The sequence below is a fragment of the Sminthopsis crassicaudata genome, chromosome 6, assembly GCF_048593235.1.
Source record: "Sminthopsis crassicaudata isolate SCR6 chromosome 6, ASM4859323v1, whole genome shotgun sequence".
NCBI classification, from domain to species: Eukaryota; Metazoa; Chordata; class Mammalia; order Dasyuromorphia; family Dasyuridae; genus Sminthopsis; species Sminthopsis crassicaudata.
In genome coordinates, this window is record NC_133622.1 from 234851865 (window position 1) to 234872464 (window position 20600).

At 58.7% G+C, this 20600-nt stretch overlaps 1 protein-coding gene across 1 annotated transcript; it reads left to right on the plus strand.

The window, feature by feature from the left end:
* Positions 1–6: 6 nt before the first annotated feature.
* CRY2 (cryptochrome circadian regulator 2) lies at positions 7–18995 on the plus strand. Its single transcript, XM_074276634.1, has 12 exons — positions 7–266; positions 6847–6955; positions 8015–8157; positions 8915–9099; positions 9394–9482; positions 10725–10865; positions 11660–11971; positions 12169–12320; positions 12537–12739; positions 12963–13052; positions 13244–13429; positions 17242–18995. Exons 1-11 carry the CDS (start codon positions 34–36, stop codon positions 13384–13386), a joined length of 1800 nt encoding a protein of 599 aa, XP_074132735.1. The 5' UTR covers positions 7–33; the 3' UTR covers positions 13387–13429; positions 17242–18995.
* Positions 18996–20600: the final 1605 nt, after the last annotated feature.

The window sequence follows — 20600 nt, forward strand, 5'->3', positions numbered from 1 at the left end:
GGAGCGGCGGCGCCGGCCGCAGTCTGGGCGGTGATGGCGGCGACTGCTGTAGTGACGGTGACGGCTGCGGCCCCGGCCCCGGCCCCGGCCCAGACCCCGGCCCCGGAGGAAGGCGCTTCTTCGGTGCACTGGTTCCGCAAGGGGCTGCGGCTCCACGACAACCCGGCGCTGCAGGCGGCCCTGCGCGGGGCGCGCTGCGTGCGCTGCGTGTACATCCTCGATCCGTGGTTCGCGGCCTCGTCCTCGGTGGGCATCAACCGCTGGAGGTGAGCGGCCGGGACGGAGAGAGGGAGCGAGGAGGGCTGGCCTCCCGGGGGCAGTCAGTCAGGCCGCTGGACGGCGGTGGGGCAAAGAGCGGGGTGACGTGACGGCTGGTGCGGTGACAGGAGGCAGAGAGGCGTAGGAGAGGATGCAGAGGGAGACTGCGGGAGGGGAGGGGGAGAGGAAGGGAAAGCCCTGGAGGGCGGCGGGAGAGCAACGAGAGACCTCCGTAAGGGAGGGAGAAAGAAGCGCTTATTAAGCGCCTACTGTGTGCCAGATGTGTCAAGCCCTTTATAAATATTAATTCACTTGAAGAGGAGTGGAAAGGAGGAGAAGGGGCGGTAGGGAAAGGTCTGGGGGAGGGACGAGACGTCCTGAAGAAGAGGAAGGGGGGGGGGTCAGTGCAGGCAGGGAAGGACGGCCCTTAAGGAGAAAGGGGGAGATTTAGGGACGGGGCAGCGCTGGAGGCCCGGAGCAGGCCACGCTCCGTTCCGGATTGAGGGTCGCGCTCTTCTGGTGAGAGGGATCTACCGAGAGTTAGGCGGGGGAGGAAGGTGAGTGGCGGCTCTGGGAAGAAAGAGGCCTGCGGGCGTGAGCTGGGACTGGGGGGGCGCTCTTCCGAGTACGGCCCCCCCTCTTGGGCGACTTGTGGGTCTCTTAGCTTCCTGTGCCGTGACCTCGGCAGATTCTTGCTGAATTGCCCCCCTTCCCATCCCAGTTCTTCCCCGTCCGTCCCTGGAGCTTGTCCCAGGCAGTGGCCGGGCCGGCGGTGCCCGAGGCAGCTTTGGGAGAATCTGGCGGGGTTGTTGCGTGAGCAGCTCGGCGTCCGCCTTTCTCCTGCAGAGACGCCCGTGTGCAGGGTGGGCCTGGGAACGGTCGGAGGGCACGCTGACGGTCTCCAGGGCTGACACGTGACAGCTGGTGTTTACTCCTGCAGCCAGCTCGGACACCGCGTACCGCGCTCTGTTTGCATTGGTCCCAGGCACTCGCTCCCGGGGGTGTGGGCCGCAGCCTCGGGCTCTGGGGCTGTTAAAGCCCCGCCGCCCTGTGTGTGGCTGCGCCCGCGGAAGCCGGTGCCTCGGTGGCGCTCGCCGCACTTGTGCTCCACTTTCCATAAATAGTACCGGCGTGTTAGAACCCATGACCTCCGAGAGGATGACGGCGCCCAGCTTCGGATCGCATCACGGCCCCTCCCCCCAGCGTTTTAATTAGCAAAACTGCCTGTGTGGTCTCTCCGAGGCCGCGCCCCCATTGGGCCAGCAGAGAGGCCGCCTCGGCTGCGGCCGGACCGTTTTATGGGGCATTTCCTGACTTGGGAACGGCCTCCAGAGCGGACCGGAGTGACTGTCTCCCGGCTGTGGGGGCTGGGCCCTCCACGGAAAGTGCCGTCACCAATTGCTTTGAATCTGGCAGGAGAGTGATTGGCAGGATATGGGCTCTGTCCGGGAATGTTCTCTGACTAGTTCAAATGAAGGAGGGTGTGACAGGACCACGGGCATCGTGTGTGTGACGTGGGGCTTCCCGCCCTGCCCAGCGGCTGCTTTTCCTTAGAGAGAGGCCCAGGAGGGCAGCACTGACGCGCCTACCACGGGAGAATGGCCTGAGGCCTTGGAGCCAAAGCGCTCCTCCCCGTGCAGCAGCGGGACAGGACCGGAACCAGGGGCATCCCCCCCAAGCCCACTTGGCCACCTGCACGTGGCCTGGCACGCACCAGCTGTGCCCAGAATGCACCCTCTCCCCGTGCCCCCGCACTGCGCCACACCTTAGAACCAGAGAAGGGAATGCATTTAAAATTTAAGGTGGAGCCCCTCGGGGCGGGCTCCGGGCAGCAGGGAGCGCCAGGGCCGGTGCCCGGTGGGAGCCCTGCAGGGTGGCGGCAGGTAGAGCAGGCCGGCCGGCTGTCTGGGGGCGGCTCCCTCGGCGCGGTCACAGCTGTCCTGGCAATTGATGGGTGTTGTCTGGGATGTAGCGGGGCAGAGCTGAGCACACCGTCAGGGATGCCCTGCTTTTCTAACAAATGCCCCAGAAAGTCACTTGATCCTTCTGCTTTCAAGGTCCTGCTTTTCCCTTTGTCCGTAGGGGAGGGAAATCTGCATCCTCACCTTTCTAAATCAGTAGCAGGGAAAGCTTTTCATAAGTGCGAGAGTCTGGGCCCCCAGGTCCTGGATCCCCTTCCTACTGGGGCAATAACAAGACCAGAAACTGACCCTCCTGGGAAAGTGCCCACCTAAGCAGCGGGCTGAGGCCTGTGTCGGCCCGGGGGTGATGGGAGGCTGGCCGAGGGCAAGGGCCAGGCCCAGAAAGGCCTCCACTGCACAAAAGCAGACTGCGCCCTCCTGCAGAAGAGCGAGGAGGGACTTGCAGCCCTTTATTAAGGGGAGTCCTCTTTGCTAAGGACTTGGGCTGGAAGTGACTGGACCCGGCAGGGTCTCATTCACTTGTGTCTTTGTCCGTAAAGAAGGGAGTTGTTCTTCGGTTTGGCCATGGACCCTCCCCCCCACCCGGCCCCTGCTTGTGTGTGCACCTGTGGCAGGGACGGTGGCTCTCCTGCACTCTGCTGGGAGCCCCAGCTCGTCAGGGACCTCTGAATAAAGCTTTGCTCTGGGGAGATTGGCTCGGAAGGCCAGGAAGGGCAGGCCAGGGCCTTTTATTTTCCTCCTCCTCCCACTGAGAGAGAATGAGAGCTGGGTGGGACTGCAGGAAAGGCTTCTGTATCTGATGCAAGAAGGTCCTTGTCTGCCAGAGCTGCTGGCCGGGCTCCAGCTCAGCCTGATGTTCTGCAGAGCCGGCTGCTCTGGAGCCAGGGCCTCTGCTCTCAGCTAGGGCCGGGGCTGCTGCCTCCCCCAGGCCAGGGGCTGCTGTGCCCACAGCCAGCGCTGACCAGCCAGAGGCCTCTGCTCCCAGCTAGGGCCAGGTCTGCGAGGCCAGGGGGTCCTGTGCCCACAGCCAGAGGCCTCTGCCTTCAGGGGGACCCGAAGAACAAAGATAAATTCAGCCGGGTCTCGGCCTGGACTTCCTCTGTAACACTAGCACAGCAGATGGAGCGCGGCGAGGGGGTGCCACCGCAGAAGGGAAGACGAACCGCGCCGTGTCTCCCTAGAAGACGAATCACTCTGAACATGTAAAAGACACCTGCTGTATACCGAATACTGAGCTATGCTCTGGGGTTACAAAACATGCAAAAAAGAGTCACTTTCCTTAGGAAGCACCCAGTCTAATGAGGGAGACAACATGTAGACAAATATGTACAAAGCGAGATAGATACGAGATAAATAGGAAATAATTAACAGAGGTCATTCTCTAGAATTAAGAGGGCTCGGAAAGGTTTCAGTAAAAAAGGAAACCAGGGAAGTTAAGAGGTGTAGAGGAAGCTTGATGTTGATGAGAAAGAGAATGAAACAAATCAAACAGGCAAAATGTATGCTGCAGATTAAAAATGGCTGCAGGACAGGTGCTCTGTGGGCACTGAGCAAAGCGGTGACATTTTCTGATAGAAACCCTCCTGCCTAGGTAAGGCTCCCCTGGAGAGCCGCAGGGATAACTCAGGAGCAGGCCCAGTGCTCCTCTAAGAGTCGCTGCCACTGCCCAGATTCACTGAAGGGGCGCCCCTGGTTTGGTGAATGTGGGTCTTGGGGCCGGAATGCTTTGGAGGAGGCCGCTTCTGGCTCCGTTTTCTGGAGCTTAAATCAAATGTCCCAAAGCCTCCAGGTGGAAGGATCTGAGACTATTTGGTTATTATTGAATAATCTCCTGATCACATCCGCCAACCAGGCCTTTGCCCTGCGGATGAAGACTTCCAGGAGTGAAGAGCTCTCTATGTTAAAGTTTTTCTCATTCCTGGCTTCAGGCTGGCTCCTTGTCCTGCCCGACGGGGCCTAACATGGGTCCCACCATCTTTCCCATGGTCATCCTGCCTGGGCCAGGCTGTTCTTGAGACACTTGGTTTCTCCAGCCGGCCCTCTGACCCGTCACCATCCCGTTACACTTGTCTTAGACCCTCACCCACATAAGGCTACCCTCCATACCAAGTCATCCCAAGAAAAGCACCCATTTTCTAGGTGTCCTCCCCCAAGACATCCTTTATCACTTCATCCCAATAGGAATATCATTCCTGGATTTTAGAGGTGCAGCAGGTCCTAGCAGGGGCACTTTCACTTAGGGACCAAGCACAGAAAGTGGGTCTGCTTTGCAGCCTTGACCCTTCTCAGTACAGAGATAGACCAGACACTGGGCAATAAATTATTTTAGCCAAAACTCATGACTGCCACAGAAAGCTGTCAGGGGCGAGGGTGGGGCAAAGGCATCATAATACCTTAAAACACTAAAGAATAAGTAAGATGAGCAGGAGAAGCAGAGGCGCAGAAAGTCCAGAAGCCCACATTTAGCAGACTTCTGACAAACCAGAGTGGCCAGAAAAGGACAAGCAACAGAGGGAGGGACTCCTGGAAGGAGCTGGAGGGGCCAGGTTTGGAGAAGGCAGTAAGGGTAAACTTGCTGGCAGCTGCCCAAGTGCCCACAGGGGAATGGGCTACACTGGGCACAAGGGAGATCTCAGGAGGTGCTGCTGGCCTCCTCCAGTTCTCTATGTGCTTGTCTTCTGGGGACACCTCAGCCCTCCCCCTCCACCCCCAGATGTTTCCTCATGGCCTAGAACAGTTGTTCTCAAACTACGGCCCACAGGCCAGATGCGGCCGCTGAGGATGTTTATGCAGCCCGCTGGGTTATGGCAAATGGGCTGAGGGGCGGAGACAGAGTGTGAGCTGTTGTTTTTACTCTAGTCCAGCCAACAGAACTGGCCCCCTATTTAAAAAGTTTGAGGACCACTGGCCTAGCATGTAAATTCCCACCAGGGCCCCACAGGTTATCGTGAGGGGCCATCCTTACTTCCTCAGGGCACAATGATGGCACAAAAGTGGCTCATTCTTGCCTCGGCTTTCCTTGCTGAAGGCATCAGCTTTTCCAGACTCAGCAGCTTGCACAAGCTCTCGTTAACCATCAGGCTGATCCCTGTCCTTCCGCTCTTCCCAGGACGGTCCCTGACATGATGCTTTGGGCCCGTGCAGCCGCCCGGCAGTGGATGTCAGCTGTGGCCTTGGAGGGTGTTAGCTGGGGCCTGTTGGACACTCCCCCCTCCTGTCCATGCAATGAGAGGCCCGGCCCCATCATAGGTGTTGTGGCAGTCTCCACATGCCGAGAAGACACTGCCGCCCTGTCTTGGTGCCCGTGAGAATGTTGGAAGTATAGAGACACAAATTAGGGGATAGTCTCCTACCAGTGAACAAAAGTCCCCAAAGTCTTCCTGATGGAGCCATGATAGGGTTTTCAGGGAAGTCGGAAGTCAAGAATGGGCTTAGGAGTCAGAATGCCCGAGGGCTAATGGTTTCACCAAGGCCAGATTTAGGTTTTTCTGAGAAATAGAGTGAAAGCGTTCTGGTTCACAGAAGCCACCTGGCAGCATAGAGAAAGGGCAAGGTCAGGAGTGACAGCAGCCTCCACAGGTCCCCTGGATGAGCCAGAAGCTGCCAGCTTAGGGACAATAGCAAAGGCCTCTTCCTCTACTCTGAGGTTCCAAGGAAAGGCCGGAGAAAAGGGCTTGGTCTGACCCGCTGGGCTTGTCAGTGTGCAGATGCCGGAGCAGGGGGTATTGCTGAGCCAACAACGGTGGGACCAGTTTCTAAATAATTACCGTGACAGTATGATGACAAATAACCAGTGTTTCTGTGATGCTTCGAAGTTTGCAAAGTGCTTCATATGCATCAGATCCTCAAAGTACCCCATAAATTATCCCATTTTATAGATGAGGAAACTGAGGCTGAGAAACAACTTGCTGCCCAGGATTTCGTATTTAGTTACCATCTGAGAAAAGATTCAAATTTAGGTCTTCTGGATTCCCAACATGAAGCTACTCAATAAAGGAGCCAAAGGAGGTGAAGGAATTGGCCAGTCACATGACCAGGATGTGGTGAAATCCAGCTGTCCAGCCCTCTGTGCATACTTCCCAGCAGAGGGCCACTGTTATTTGGGCTCTGTGGTCCGCAGACCCAGGCCCTCTCATCAGGAGAGAAAAGTCACAATTTCTCCAAATCTTTTGACCCAAAGATCTCAGGGTTGGAAACAAGATGGATGCCCATTGGCTGGGGAATGGCTAAACAAGCTGTGGTACGTGATGGACTGATTGCACCAGGAGGAGTGGTGAATCTGAGGCGTTCCAAGAAGTCGGGAGACTTAGATGAAGTCAGAAAAATAACGGCACTGACTGAGATGAGAGTAATGAAGACAGTGCCCCAGATGCGGTGCTGTGTGACCTCCTGGACCACCCATGCTCCAGAAATGAAGCTCCCTCCTTTCTTGGCCTGGGGGGATGGCTGACCCAGCCGTGGCTTGTTAGGTCATGCTCTGCTGCTTTCTTCCATTTTCTCTTTTTTTTTTTTTTGGTATAAGAGATGGTTTTCTGGGCAAGGGAGAGGAAGGAAGTTAAGGTGATGTTAAAAAAAAAAAAAAAAAATCCGACCACAAACTTTTGTTGATGCAGAGAAATGCTTTTTTTGTCTCATGTCACTAACTCATCTTGCTTGGATCCCGCAGGTTCCTCCTCCAGTCCCTGGAAGACCTGGACATCAGCTTAAGGAAACTGAACTCTCGCCTCTTTGTAGTGCGAGGACAACCGACTGATGTGTTCCCAAGACTTTTCAAAGTAAGGGGTTTGAGGGTGGTGAGAGAAATCCAACTTGAGATTCTTCCCTGGACAGCTCGTCCCCCCTTTCCAGCTTTCTGGATGCTCCCCCAGACTCCCCAGGGGCTCAGGGAGTGGGAGGCGGTCCTTTGGCCCTAAGTGGGCTGACAGGACGAGGGCTGAGTGAGGGGAGTGCCGGCAGCTTGGGGAGAGCATTGAGAAGTCCCAAGAGACGGGTTCTCGTTGGAGAGGCTTTTCATCAGCCCAGACCCAGGCTTCTTTTCCAAGCCAGCCAGACTGGATGCAGGATGGGGCCCGGCCAGGTTATTGGGGTGAGAGGAACGTCTGCGTCTTGCACAGCAGCCGCCACAGCCCCTGCTGCATCCAGCTGTTTGTTAAGGGGCCAGGCCCACAGGAGAGAGCCAGTCCTCAAAGCAGGGCATTCTGGGATAGCCCGTTCTGCCCCCTTAAGCAGCCCAAGCCTGGGCCACCGGCTCTGGGGGTTCTCTGGCCACTCCCAAGACCTCCTGGCCCTGAGTTCACATCCAGCCAGCTGGTTCCTTCAGCCTTAGATGGAGGCTTCCGTCGGAGCTGAGCAGCTCTGGCCGGTGGAGGGGACAGACAGCCCCGACAGAGACCATGGTTCTAGGAGAGGGCTGCCAGCCGCCGGGGAGGGCTGGGGGGGGGGGGCTCACCACCCAAGGGCTTGGCCCTGCTAGACTTTCTCAGTGCCTTCACCTGCCCAGGTGAGCTGTTCCCAAGGGGCAGAGGCTCTGAGCGGCCCCCCCCAGGCGCCATTAGGCTCGAGCAGTCAGCTGCTGGGGCTCCAGCCAGCCAGGGCTTGTGGGCTGTTAGCTTGCCAGTGACCTCAGGAGGTTGCTGTGGAAACCAGGAAACTATTTCTCTTAAGTCTGCCAGGGAAACTAGGGCACCAGCGCCTGCAAGGCTGTCTGCACCTGGGGGCGGGATCTGCAGGGCTGGGGGGTCAGCGCCCTGACTGTGGGGGCCCCCAGAGCCGCCCCTCCTCCCGTCCTCAGCCCCTTCCCTCCGGGCCCCGCTCCAGCAGACGCTTCTCCACAGGAATGGGGCGTGACCCGGCTGACCTTCGAATATGACTCAGAGCCCTTTGGGAGAGAGCGGGACGCGGCCATCGTGAAGATGGCCAAGGAGGCCGGCGTGGAGGTGGTAACCGAGAACTCCCACACCCTCTATGACCTGGACAGGTGAGGGCCGCGCGGGGCCCCGGGAGCGGGGAGCAGCGGCCTGCCCACGAGGCCCCCAGCCCGGGCCGGCTCAGCTAGCTGCGGTGCAGGGAGGAATGGCTCCGCTGCTCCCGGGCCAGGACCCCAGCCTAGTGGCGGCTGCCGGCTCACGCAGCCCCACACGTGAGCAGAGGCAGCCGGAGCCGAGAGCGTGGCGCCCCTCCCCCTGCCACGTGAGGGGCGGGGCCTCGGGCCCCGCCCATAGGCTAACTCTAGCTGCAGGGAAACTTGAGAGCCCAACCCCTCCCCCTACCTCAGTGCCGGCTTGCAGCATCTACCAGGCAGGGAGCCTGGCTCCGGGCAGGGAGGGCCCACACTCTGCTTAGGAAAGAGAATGCTCCCCAACATGAGGCTTCCAGACGGATGGAGGCTGTCCCTGGCACCCCGAGGCCGCCCCCCAAGAGGGAGCTGATGCCCTGGGGGCTGCTCCTGGGGGACGTGGGGGGAGAAGTGCCCCTAAGGGTCTGCCCTGCTGGCTAGGGCTGAGGGCTCCCAGGGCCTCGATCTGGTGACGTGGGCAGTTCAGGCTGGGCCTCCTGAAAGTGGAAACCTGGCCCTGGCGGGCTCAGTGCCCCGCATCGCTGCCTCGGTTTCCCCCTCTGTAAAATGGTGCTGTGGCCAGCACTGAAGGACAGGAGCCTCTGGGCCTGGGGGGGGGCAGGCAGGGCCCCGGCTGCAGGCCCTGTGAGTGATGCTGAGTGTCCTTTGGGATCCTCAGGATCATTGAGCTGAATGGGCAGAAACCACCCCTCACCTACAAGCGCTTTCAGGCCATTATCAGCCGCATGGAGCTGCCTAAAAAGCCGGTGAGCGGGGTGACGCGCCAGCAGATGGAGCGGTGCCAGGCCGAGATTCGGGAGGACCACGACGAGGCCTACGGCGTGCCTTCCCTCGAGGAGCTCGGTAAGCCTCCCCTCCCGGGGCCCAGGGGCTCCTGGCTCCTTGCCAGGGTCACTGCTCCACACGGGAGCCTAGCCGAGGCCGAGCCAGCTGCGCTGGAGCCGTGGGCTTGGGGGTGGGGCCGGAGGGGCAGGGAGCAGGGGCAGGAGCAACCCCAGGAGGAGGGAGACAGCCCAGGGGAGAGCCGCACCCCGGAGGGTTTAAAGGTCTCCTGCCTAGCAGAGAGGGCAGCACGGGGGCGTCCTCCTCGTAGGGGAGATCCGCCCCCACCCCTTTGACACAGCGCTCCTCTGCCAGGGTTTCCCACCGATGGACTCGGCCCGGCTGTCTGGCAGGGAGGCGAGACGGAAGCTCTGGCCCGACTGGACAAGCACCTGGAAAGGAAGGTAGGAAGCCCCTGGGGGGAGAAGCTGCTTCCTGTCCCTGCAGGAGCAAGCACTGGCAAGTCCCAGGGACAACATGGCCCCTGGGTGCAAAAGACCTGGGCTCTGGTTTGCCTCGCTCTTTGTCTCTGCCTTGGTCTTCTCTGTGACCGAGGGGAAGTTGGAGCCGTGGTTGTGAAAGCAGTGCTTTGTGAACTGCCCGCTGGTCAACGGGAGCCCCCATGAGCGCTCTGGGCAGTGCCCTGGCTGCCTCGGGGTCCTCCGGCACAGGAGGGGCAGTGACCCTGGGGGAAGAGCCCTTGTTCTGAGCCGGTGGCCCGGGGCTCCCACCACCTCTCCCTCCTCTCAGAGACGAGGCCCCGGCCCAAGGGGAACGTGCTGTCCTTGGGGCCCTCCCACGGCCAGCCTGGTCCAAAGTCCCATGTAGGACGGGGTCAAGACTTCTTGCGGGACCCAGGTCCCAGGCCCTCCATTCTGAGCTGAGAGCCCAGAGCCATGTGCCGGCCCCTCCAGTCTGGGCCTGCACCAGCCAGAGGACCGTCTTGTTCCAGTCAGGTCGGGCTGAGTTGAACCAGCAGAGACAGACAGGAGGAGCCCCAGTGCAAGATGGCATGGCTGGAGCGGGGGGAGATAGGGAAACCAAAAGAGCTGAGGGGAGTCTTAAGCAGACCCTCCCCACCCTCCACATGGGCTCTCCCTTGTTGGGAACCTCTTGGTTGGGTCCCTGGGCTGGCCCCCTCCGGGTTTAGTGGGGGCCTGGGAATGCTAAGTTTGTTTGAGCGCTGGTGGGGCGTCTTGCTCTGCAGCCCAGAGAGGGGCCCCTCGTGGCTGCAGGCGAACCTCCCCCTCCACATTCCCCCACACTGAGCCCCTTCAGGCTTGGTACCCCCAGTCTCTGAGAGAGGGCCTAGATCGGTGGGATGAGCAAAGCCCAGAAAAATGGCATCTTGTAAAAATGTCACACTTCTGGGGCTGAGCCTCCCTTACCCCAGGATCTCTGGGGTCTCTTCCCACGAGCGAGGAGTCAACCTCTGGCCTGCTCAAGGCCATTGATCAAGGTGAAAAAGGTGGCTTGGTGCCCGTCGGCTGTCCCTGAGGCACAGGCCCTCACACTCCTCACTGCCGTCTTTGGGGGGAGACTTGAGAGCGTCCTCTCAGTGGCTTGGGGCGGGGCTCGTCTCCCAAAGGCTCTCCAGCTCAGGCTGCAGCCCGCTCACAAGGAAGGCCGTCCTTCTTCTCTTCCAGGCCTGGGTCGCCAACTACGAGAGGCCACGGATGAACGCCACCTCCCTGCTGGCCAGCCCCACGGGCCTCAGCCCCTACCTGCGCTTCGGATGCCTCTCCTGCCGCCTCTTCTACTACCGCCTCTGGGAGCTGTACAAGAAGGTGAAGACAGCTGCTGCCCCTGCCCCGGCCTAGCTCCCAGCCCCCTGCCCACAGTGGGGCAGAGAGGAGAGAGGGGCTCAGGCTTAGAGGCAGTAGCGGCTGGCCAGCCAGGATTTAGCCCCATTCCCTTAGGTTGGGACTGTTGGGAGCTGTCCTAGCTTCGGAAGGTGTCTGTCCTCCGGGTGCCTCGGCTTCCTCGGTTGTAGATGAGGGGTTGGGGTCCGCAGGTCCTTGCTGACTTTACAGCTGGTGACCGGTCATCTCAGGCAGCAGAGTGTACATGTTTAACTGTGGGTTGCCTGCCTCCCACCCCTGGGGTATCGAGGGCTTCTGTAGCCAAATTTCAGAGGTTGAGCCTGGTTCATACAGAGACAGGGCGGGGGTGGGGGCTGAGTCTGAGCTCGGGAGTGGGGACCTCCTGACCCCCTTGCCTGTTCCGGCTGCTGCTCCATCCCCCCTGACGGAGCACTGGCAGCTGTGGCCCTTCACACTGGGCGCCATTGCTCCAGGGAGGCCTCCAAAGCAGCGTAAGGCCCAGGACTTAGGACTAAGAACCGAGCCTGATGCCTGGAGCCCACCCCTCCCCTAAGAAAAGGAAAACCAAGACCAGGGAAGGACGTCATCTGATCTGGCTCACCCCGGGTTACAAGGAGCGGAGCTGAGAACTGAGCCTTGTACAGGCCCTCTCCCTGCCCTCAGACTGGCAGCGGCCCCCAAACTCCCCCCCGCAGCAGGGCCTTAAGCCAAGGGTTGGATGGAGGGCCAACAACGGGGGCTTTCCCTTCTCCCTTCAGGTCAAGAGGAATAACACCCCGCCACTGTCTCTGTATGGCCAGCTCCTCTGGCGTGAGTTTTTCTACACCGCGGCAACCAACAACCCCAAGTTTGACCGGATGGAGGGGAACCCCATCTGCATCCAGATCCCCTGGGACCGCAACCCGGAAGCCCTGGCCAAGTGGGCCGAGGGCAAAACCGGCTTCCCCTGGATCGACGCCATCATGACCCAGCTTCGGCAGGAGGGCTGGATCCACCACCTGGCGCGGCATGCAGTGGCCTGCTTCCTGACCCGCGGGGACCTCTGGGTCAGCTGGGAGAGCGGCGTCCGGGTGAGTGTCTCCCGAGCCAGGACCGAGCAAGGCCCCAGCGGGGCAGGGGAGGCACTTCCCAGAAGCCCCCACAGGGACCTGGGTTCCAGTGCTGGCTCTGCTAGTCCTTAGGCTTTGGGAGATGCTTCCCCCTCTCCAGAGAGGAGGCTGGCCGCTCCCCCACTCGCCCTGATTTCCTCAATCTCCTCCTCCCTTAGGTGTTTGATGAGCTGCTCCTGGATGCTGACTTCAGCGTGAATGCAGGTAGCTGGATGTGGCTGTCCTGCAGCGCCTTCTTCCAGCAATTCTTCCACTGCTACTGCCCGGTGGGCTTTGGTCGCCGGACAGACCCCAGTGGAGACTTCGTCAGGTGGGGAAGAGAAAGTGCCGGGAGCTCCTTGTAGAACGCAAGCAGCCATGGGGGGCCCATTTGGAGTGTGAGCAAGGGGGGGGCCATGTGGAGTGTGAGCGAGTGATATTGGGGGGGCCATATGGAGTGTAGGCAATTGGGGGGAGCCTTGTAGAATATGAGCAAGTGGGGGGGCATGTGGAGTGTGAGCGAGCCAGGATCCTGTGTGCATTGTAGGCGATACCTCCCCCAGCTGAAGGGCTTCCCCTCACGCTACATCTACGAGCCCTGGAACGCCCCCGAGTCTGTGCAGAAGGCGGCCAAGTGCGTCATCGGGGTGGACTACCCCAAGCCCATAGTCAACCACGCGGAGACCAGCCGGCTCAACATTGAGCGCATGAAGCAGATCTATCAGCAGCTGTCGCGTTACCGAGGCCTCTGTGAGTGCAGGTGCCGCCGTGGGCCGAGCCTATCCCGGGCCGGCTGCAGCCCTCTCTCTGAGCCCCAGGGAGGGGGAGGAGAGCGCGGCTCTGGGGGTCAGAGGGGCCGCCCTGACGCTGAGCCTTCCCAGGCCCCACTTTGATGGGGGGAGAAGCTTCAAAGTCCCATCTAGCCTTCCTCCCTCTCATCTCACTGTCCCCCTTCCCTGTGGTCCCTCCTCAGGTTTACTGGCCTCTGTCCCGTCCTGCATGGAAGACCTCAGCAGCCCCATGGTGGAAGCGAGCGTGGGCCAGCTGGGCCTTAGCAGCACAGGTGAGCCGCGGCTCCCCGAGTCAGCCTGGCAAAGCCGCTGTGGCGGGCTCCTCCCGGGGCCACAGCTGGGGCCTGGGTGTGCTGGTGCCCGGAGAGGCCTTCCTCTCCACATGCTTCCCCCTTCTCTTGCTTGTCCTTTTCCGTCTCTGCCTCTCCACTGCCCACAGAGCTCAGCTCTCCTTTCGTTGCAGGCCCAAAGGTCATGCCCTGCCCCCCAGCGTCCCCTAAACGCAAACACGAGACCCCGGACGAGGCTTGTGGAGGGGAGCACGGTAAACGGGCCCGCGTGATGGTGGCAGTGCCCGGACCAGAGCTGGTGGGCAGAGATGTGTGAGAGTGAGGGGCACCAGCCGGAGGGCAGCAGAAGAGGGGACACGGTGAGTGCCGAGTACCCTTGGCTTTCTCTGGGAGAGCCAGGCAGGGAACAACTCCAAGCCCCCAGCCCCCATGTGCCCCCATCCCACACAAGTTGCAGGGGGTTAATTTAGGGTCCCTTTAAATTTGGACATTGGAAAAAATATCAGAATCCTTCCTCCCTTTGCCAGCAAAGAGAATGTTTCCTAATCCCTCCTCACCTCAAAGTGAGCTGAATCTGTGAAAGGGGGAGGGAAGTCCAAGAGAGGGAGCACCACACGCAGGGCCTGGGGGGCTGTGCTGCCTTTGCAGACAGGAAGGAGAGACTCCATGGCATACAAACAGGCTCCCTAAGGCAACACTCCTCCCCCCTCCCCTTTCTTCCTTTCCACTTCTCCCCCTCTTCTCTTCCCCCTTCCCCCTTTCCTTTTCCCACCTGCTCATTTCCCAGCAGATTGGATTCCTTAGGCAGCCAGCAGAGAGCAGCACTAACTCTTCCAAAGCTGGGGAGGTGCCCATTGAGTTATTGTGCTAACAGTACTTTCTTAGCCCTGCCCAGAACATGCTAGGTACTACCCAGAGGGGAGATCGGAGTGCGATTCCTGCCCTCAGAGGAGCCAGGACGACCCCTTGTCTTAATAGGAACTCCCTTGGTTCTGGAGAAAAGCCTCCATCTTCACCTTGGAGCTTCCCACCCTGAGCCACCGAGGCCCCGTCACGGGAACCCATCTCCTCATCTTAGTCTCTCTCTGGTTCTTGAATTGAGGATGCCGCCGTCCCATCGTTCGGTGCCTCTTTTTCCTTGCCCGACTCGTTCTTTCTTTTCTTTCCTTCCCACGAGGCAGCATCAGCTCAGCACACACAGCTCCTTGCGCTCTATTCCTTTCCTGCATTCCCTATCGTTTTGAGTCGTCCTGCATTGTCCTGGGAGCATTGAAGGCCTGATGAAACTTGTCCTGGTTGGGAGACAGGGAGCTGTCTTAGCTGGGGGCGTTGATCATCATACCGTGTTGCTGTTATTGTGCACAGTGTTCTTTTGGTTCTGCTCATTTTACTTTATTTCAACTCATGGAACTCTTTCCAGGTTTTTCTGAAACCTGCCTCTTCATCATTTCTTATGGCACGGTGGCATTCCATCACATTTTGTTCAGCAGTTCCCTAATCGATGGGCATTCCCTCGGGTTTCAGTTCTTTGCCATTGGGAAAATGGTTGCTAGATTTTTCTTTTTTATGATCTCTTTGGGATACCGATCTAGTAGTGGTATTTGCTAGATCTGTACACAGTTTGATTACCCTTTGGGCATAGGACCAATTGCTCTCTAGAACAGTTGAATCAGTTCATAACTCCACCAACAATGTGTAAGTGTCCCAATTCTTCACATCTTCTCCAACATTTGTCATTTTCTTTTTCTATCATATTAGCCAGTCTGATAGGTGTGAGGTGGTACCTCTGAATTTAATTAGCATTTCTCTAATTATTAGTGATTTAGAGTATTTTTGTTTGATTATAGGTAGCTTTAATTTATGGTTGTTCATATCCTTTGACTGGGTGTCACTTGGGGAATACTTTGTATTTCTATAAATTTGATTCAGTTCTCCATATCTTTGAGAAACCAGCAGCCAGTTGTTGAGCTGTAATTCGGTGTCCTGCATCATGCTAGGAGGGGCATGTCCTGCTGGGAAGGTGCCGGACACACTTTGTATTCCTATTAATTGGACTCAGTTCTCCATATCTTTGAGAAACGAGGCTTTTCTCACAGACACTGTTGCTATTAAAAATTTCTCCCAGCTTCCTCTTTTCCTTCTAATCTTGGCTGCATTGATTTTGTTTGTGCAAACCCTTTTTGATGTACTATAAAATGATCCATTTCACATCTCATAATGCTCCATGGGAGTTGCCTTCAAGAAGGACTTGCCACCTTGTCTCTCCCTGCCCCAAGTCTAATGTTTCTTTACTAGACCCTGTGGCTGCACAGTCATTCACCACCTTCTCAGCACTTTATGAAATGGGGCCACACCATAAGCTGCCTGCCTGCCTCTGTCCTTCCCAGGAGGGTCTACAGATAGACTCCAGAAACCATGTCTCATGCCAATTACACATCACTGGCCCCCCGGTCAGAGCCCACCCTGGGGCTGGACCCACAGACAGTGGGGCAGATGCATCAGAAGGGGGAATGGGGGTGTTAGTCACGTGAACTCTCCCCCTACTCCCACTTAGCTGCTGTGTCTCTGACCTCACCTTGACCAGCAGTCCCTTTGAGATAATTCGGGTGTGAATCAGCCAGTCCTTGAGAGTCCCCTCAGCTCCTGGCTCTAGGAGCCTGCTATTTCTAGGTCACAGCTATGGCCATCTGGGGGAAGGACTGATGGGGGTCAGTGTAAATGAGTCTTACCAGAAGATGTGACCGGAGACTCCGGGTCAGAGCCTTCTCCAGAGTGGATGCTCATAACTTCCTCTTCCCTGGGGGAGCTTTCAGCGCGCTCTGCCCAGTGAACCAAAAGGACAGGCCATCCTTCCAGCTGGTTCCCTGTAATCCCTAAAGCTGCTTACTGTCCTGATTCCATTATACCCGGGTTTTTTGCAGATTTTCCTCATTATTTGTCTCATTATTCACCATTCGGGGAGAGCAGGACTGAGTGTTAGCCTCCCTCCCTCTGCAGAGCAGCCCCTTTGAGGATAGCCAGAAGCCACATCCCCCATCCCTTCTCTCTCCCCCCTTGGGGGACAACTGCTTAGACCTTTCATGGCATCTTTGTGACCTGCCGGTCACAAGGTCCCAGCATGTCTGAAACTCAGGGAATTTCTGGGAATTTTGTCTGTAGGATCCTAAAATCAGGACCTTGTGAAGGAAACTGAGGCCCAAAGAGAAAAGACTCATTTGCCTTGGCAGTCAGGGGGAGAACCCTGGTCTTCTGCCTCCTTGGCGTGGACCTGGGCCTGGCACCTCCCCACAGAAGGCTCCGGGGTAGGCCCCGAAGCCCACCCCATGCAGCTCCTCGGCCAAGGCTCTCAGCAGCTCCCAGTACCCCCTGCTGGACCACCCCCAGTCCCCTTGTCCCCGGCCTCGGCAGGCCAAGTGCAGGGCCTTGGGGAGGACTGAAAAGGGCACCGGAAGTGCTATGTGGGCAAGGTGGTGCAGCCTGTTTCATTCTGTGCTGGGAGAAGTGTCTGCCTTCTGCCTCCCTTGTGTTAAAAGGAGCCAATTGCCTGGGAGATCTCTCACCCCCATTTTCTTGGGGTTTCCCCTTGCCTCCTCTTCTGTTCATATCTTGAGGGCTGTGCTCCCGCAGAGAACACAGGCTTACTTGTCTCAGCTGCCTTGCCACCCTGCCCCCTCCCCAACCAGTGACCTCCTGAGGGACATCTCCACCTTGGAGTCATGGCCGCCAGCACCTTGGCGCCTCAGTAACATGGCTCCCCTGGCTTCAGACTGCCCCCCCCCTTTTCCCATAGTGCTCTGGGCAGTTTCTTTGCTGTTTTCCTTTCCCAACGTTTTAAGATCTCTTCTAGGAGCTCTGTCAGGGAGGGGTGGGATTTAGTCTCTCAGATCCCCTCCTTTAAGTCACCGCGAGACACGTTAGTGTGGTTCTGCTCAGCACCCCCAGGAAGATCTGGGACGGGCGGAGGGAGGAAAGAAGGCTGTGAGTGAGCCCATGGAGGGTGGGCATTGTCCTTTCAGAGCTGAGGCATCCCTCCCATGAGAAGCGTTGGGGCAGGAAGGCCAGTCACTGCTGGTTGGGTGTGGAAGGGGGTCCGAGGCAGGGAACTGGCGTGAGCCTGGGGGTGCTGGCGCTCCGTCTCAGGATGTCAGCTCACTGATTTTTCCCCTTCCAGCCGCAGAGCAGAGCAGACGCAGAGAGAGGGGTGCAGAGCGGCCGCGCTGCCAGTGACCACCGACTGTGGGGAAAGCCGGTCCCCTGGGAAGAGAGTGTGTGTGTGTGCCTGTTCTATGCGCGGGACCTGGTGGCCAGTGGGGAGGAGGGAGCCTCCCTGCAGACGTACCCGCCCTAGGCACCCCGGACTGCGGCTCTGTGCCCCCCCACCGGCTGGAGCTTGGGGTCCAGTCGGTGAGCTTGCCCAGCTGCCCATTGCTGCTGTCAGGGCACCAGGCCTGTACCTCTGCTCCCATCAGGGCCATGATGCTGTAACTGGGGCAGGGGGCCTCCTTCAACCACCCGAGTTCCTGGGGCCATCTTGTGGTGGGGCCTAAGGGAGTGGGCCTGACCCCCCTGCCTGGGCCCAGCTGTCCCACCCACCCTGCCCTGCTCCCCTAGGACCCAGATCAGCTTAAAGGTATATAGGGGTGTATCTTCAGCTAGTCACAGGGCAGATTCTTAAGGGAGTCCTCCCAGTGGCACTCTGTACTCCTCCCACCCTCCACTGACCAGAGGCTGCCAGCCTGGCCAACTATCCCCCCTGTTGTGGTCCCCAAGGCTTTCTGGGAACTGGTCAGCCAGCTGGGGTGGCCAGAGGAAGCCAGCCGAGGGGAGGCCAAGGGGTGTTCAAGGGCCCCCATTTCCATCATCGCCTCCACCCTACAGCCTCCTCCTATCTCCCCTAAAGGGGATAGATTGTGGTACAGATGGGAGTGTGAGGGGGGGCCCCCCAGAAGTCTTCCTTCTTGCTCCAGCCTGTCGTGGGGCTGCAGAGACTGTGTGTGTGCTCTGTGTGTGCTGCATGTCGTGTGTGTGTGTGCCCATGTGTGTGTGTATGCCATGTGTTGTATATTGCTCTGTGTGGTGTATGCTATATGTTGTGTGTATGTATGTGTGTTCTCTGCTGTGTGTGACATGTGTACATGTATGTTGTGTGTGTGTGCGCCTGTGCTGTGCCGTGGGTGCCTGTTTGGTTCTGGGACACCAGAGTGGCCCCGGGCCTCGCGTCACTTCCCGCTGCACTGGGATGCCTCCTTGGCTCTGTGCCCAGGCCCCCCCCAACCTCCCCGTCTCCTCTCTCCAGCTTCAGGGTGCCCCATCACCTTCTTCCTAAAGCATCCCCAGCCTCTTGTCCCAAGAGCGCCCTGAGCATTTGGCTGTGACCTTGAAATGCACTTTGTCCCGGGGGTCCAGAGCGTGGGGGGCCGAGGGCGGTGGGACTCAGGAGAGCTCCCGCTGGCTCCTGATTGCTGCCAGGCTGCTGCCCCTGAGCAGACTGGCCTGGGGGGCGGATCCAAAAGGATCCCCGAGTTGGGATCCAGGCTTGGTTTTTAGCCAGTTAGATAACGGCTGGGTTCCTCTCTTCCCCCCCAGGCCCCTGCCCAGAAGAAACCAAACCACTCCCCACCCCCACTCCCACCCCTCCCTATTTTATTGGTGCCTGTGGCCTGTCACCTCCTAAGTTGCTGTTGGAGCAGGAAGGGCTGGGCTTGGAGGAGCCTCTGCAGGGCTGGTCAGAGCTCTCCCTCCCGGCCTCTGGAGCCTGCCACACCGGGCTCTGGCCAGAGTCGTCCCAAGGGAGGCGTGGGCACGGGTGGGCATGGGCAGCCCCGGGCCCACTGTATGGAGAGACTGTGGAAGCTGCTCCTGATGCTTGGGAAGGTCTGTCGTGTTGCCCACAGGCTGCCTGTAAAATACAGTCTTGTTTTCTAACCTCCTGCGCCTGGTCGTGCCCTCTATGCCATCAGCCCCAGGGTGGGCTCGGGGAGGGCACTCCCTCCTGCCATGGAGGACTATGCTTTCTGGCTCAGGGGCCTGAGGAAAGACAAGGCCCACTGAGCTGTGAGCCCAGGCCCGGGGTAGGATCCCTTAGTCGAGCCCTTGGACCCTGGAGGGACAGAAAAGGGGTCCCCAGAAACCCTGAGAGCTCAGCAACAGCACAGAGAGGGGTGGGGTCTGGGCGAGCTTCTACACTGGCCTTTGGTCCTGCATACCTATCTTGCCACAGCCGTGATCTGCCCCCTGGAAGCGTCAGGGAGGGGGCCCCCGTCTGGAGAGCTCCCGGCCACCTTTGGGACAGCATCCGGTCATGGGCCTGTGGCACCATGAGCTGTGGCCACCCAGCCTTCACCCACCTGGTCACCGGGGTGATTGGTTCAGCCAAGCAGAGACCAGTCAGAAATGGGGTGCCCACTCCTCAGTCTGGGAATTGCTTTTGGGTAGCAACTCTGAACCGGCTGGGGATCAGCTTCCCTTTTGTCTGCATCTCCCTTGGATTCTGGGGCTTAAATGGGCTGGAGGAATGGAAGCCAGAGGTCTGAAGTCCTCGCCTCCCTAGCTCCCCCTGAAGCCCTTGGGAAGCAGATGCTCAGATGAGGATGAGCCCCGGGTGCTCCTGCCCATGATGGCTGTTTCCCAGATAGCCTGAGAAGGAGCACGGGAGTGCCTGATCTTCCAGCGGCAATGCAATGATGGGCTCACCTGAGCCTAAAGGGGGATGGGCTGCTCGGCCGTGGGATTCTGGGAAACATCATCTACAGATGCTTCCGGTCGGACCATTCTTGGCCGGGTCCCAGCTATGGAGCCAGTGTCTGGGGATCTGTAGCAAGCCACCAATAAAACACTTATTATGCACCTATACAAGGGGCCGCAAGCTAAGATGGAAGACACAGGCTAAGGAGCTCGTAATGGAGAGCAGAAGGCACAAGAACCCAAGTGGCAACAAGACAAGGAAAAGGGCAGCCCTGAGAAATGTCAGGAACAAAGCTGGCGTCGTCCCTAAGCCCAAGCAGACGGTCCGTTCTGGGGGGGAGACCGGGAGCAAAAGCACGGGCAACACAGAGGCGGGATTGAAGGCTGAAATGGGGAGGACTTGGGGTGCTGGGATCAGGAGCTTGCTGTTAAGTAGGCAAGGGGGCCCCTAACAAGCACCCTGTCCCTCATTAAGAACAGTTTGCCAGAGGGCTGTGCTTGCTCCATGAGCTCTAGACGTCAGAAGGAAGAGATGAGAACCTTGTCCTCATCTCTTCCTTCTGACGTCTAGAGATCATGGATGAGGACAAGGTTCAAGTCCTACAGAAATCCTGGGTCTGGGGACAGAAGGAACCTCTTGGTCCGGCTTTCACTTTACAAGCGAGGACACGGAAACGCACTGAGAGGTTGCTGCTTGCCCGAGGCCATAGAAATGAGCCCCAAAAGATTTGAACCCGTATCCGACCTCAAGTCCCAGCATTCAGCACCTCTGGGGGGGGGGGAATTGTAGGGCAGATTCTTCCCAGACTGCCAAAGCCCACTAAAGCAAGAGGCTGTTGGGGGGAG

Coding starts and splice junctions, on each gene's coding strand:
- CRY2 (XM_074276634.1), top strand. CDS start 34: ATGGCGGCGACTGCTGTAGTGACGGTGACGGCTGCGGCCCCGGCCCCG. Junction 9,100..9,393: donor GCCTTCCCTCGAGGAGCTCG/GTAAGCCTCCCC, acceptor CTCCTCTGCCAG/GGTTTCCCACCGATGGACTC. Junction 9,483..10,724: donor ACAAGCACCTGGAAAGGAAG/GTAGGAAGCCCC, acceptor CTTCTCTTCCAG/GCCTGGGTCGCCAACTACGA.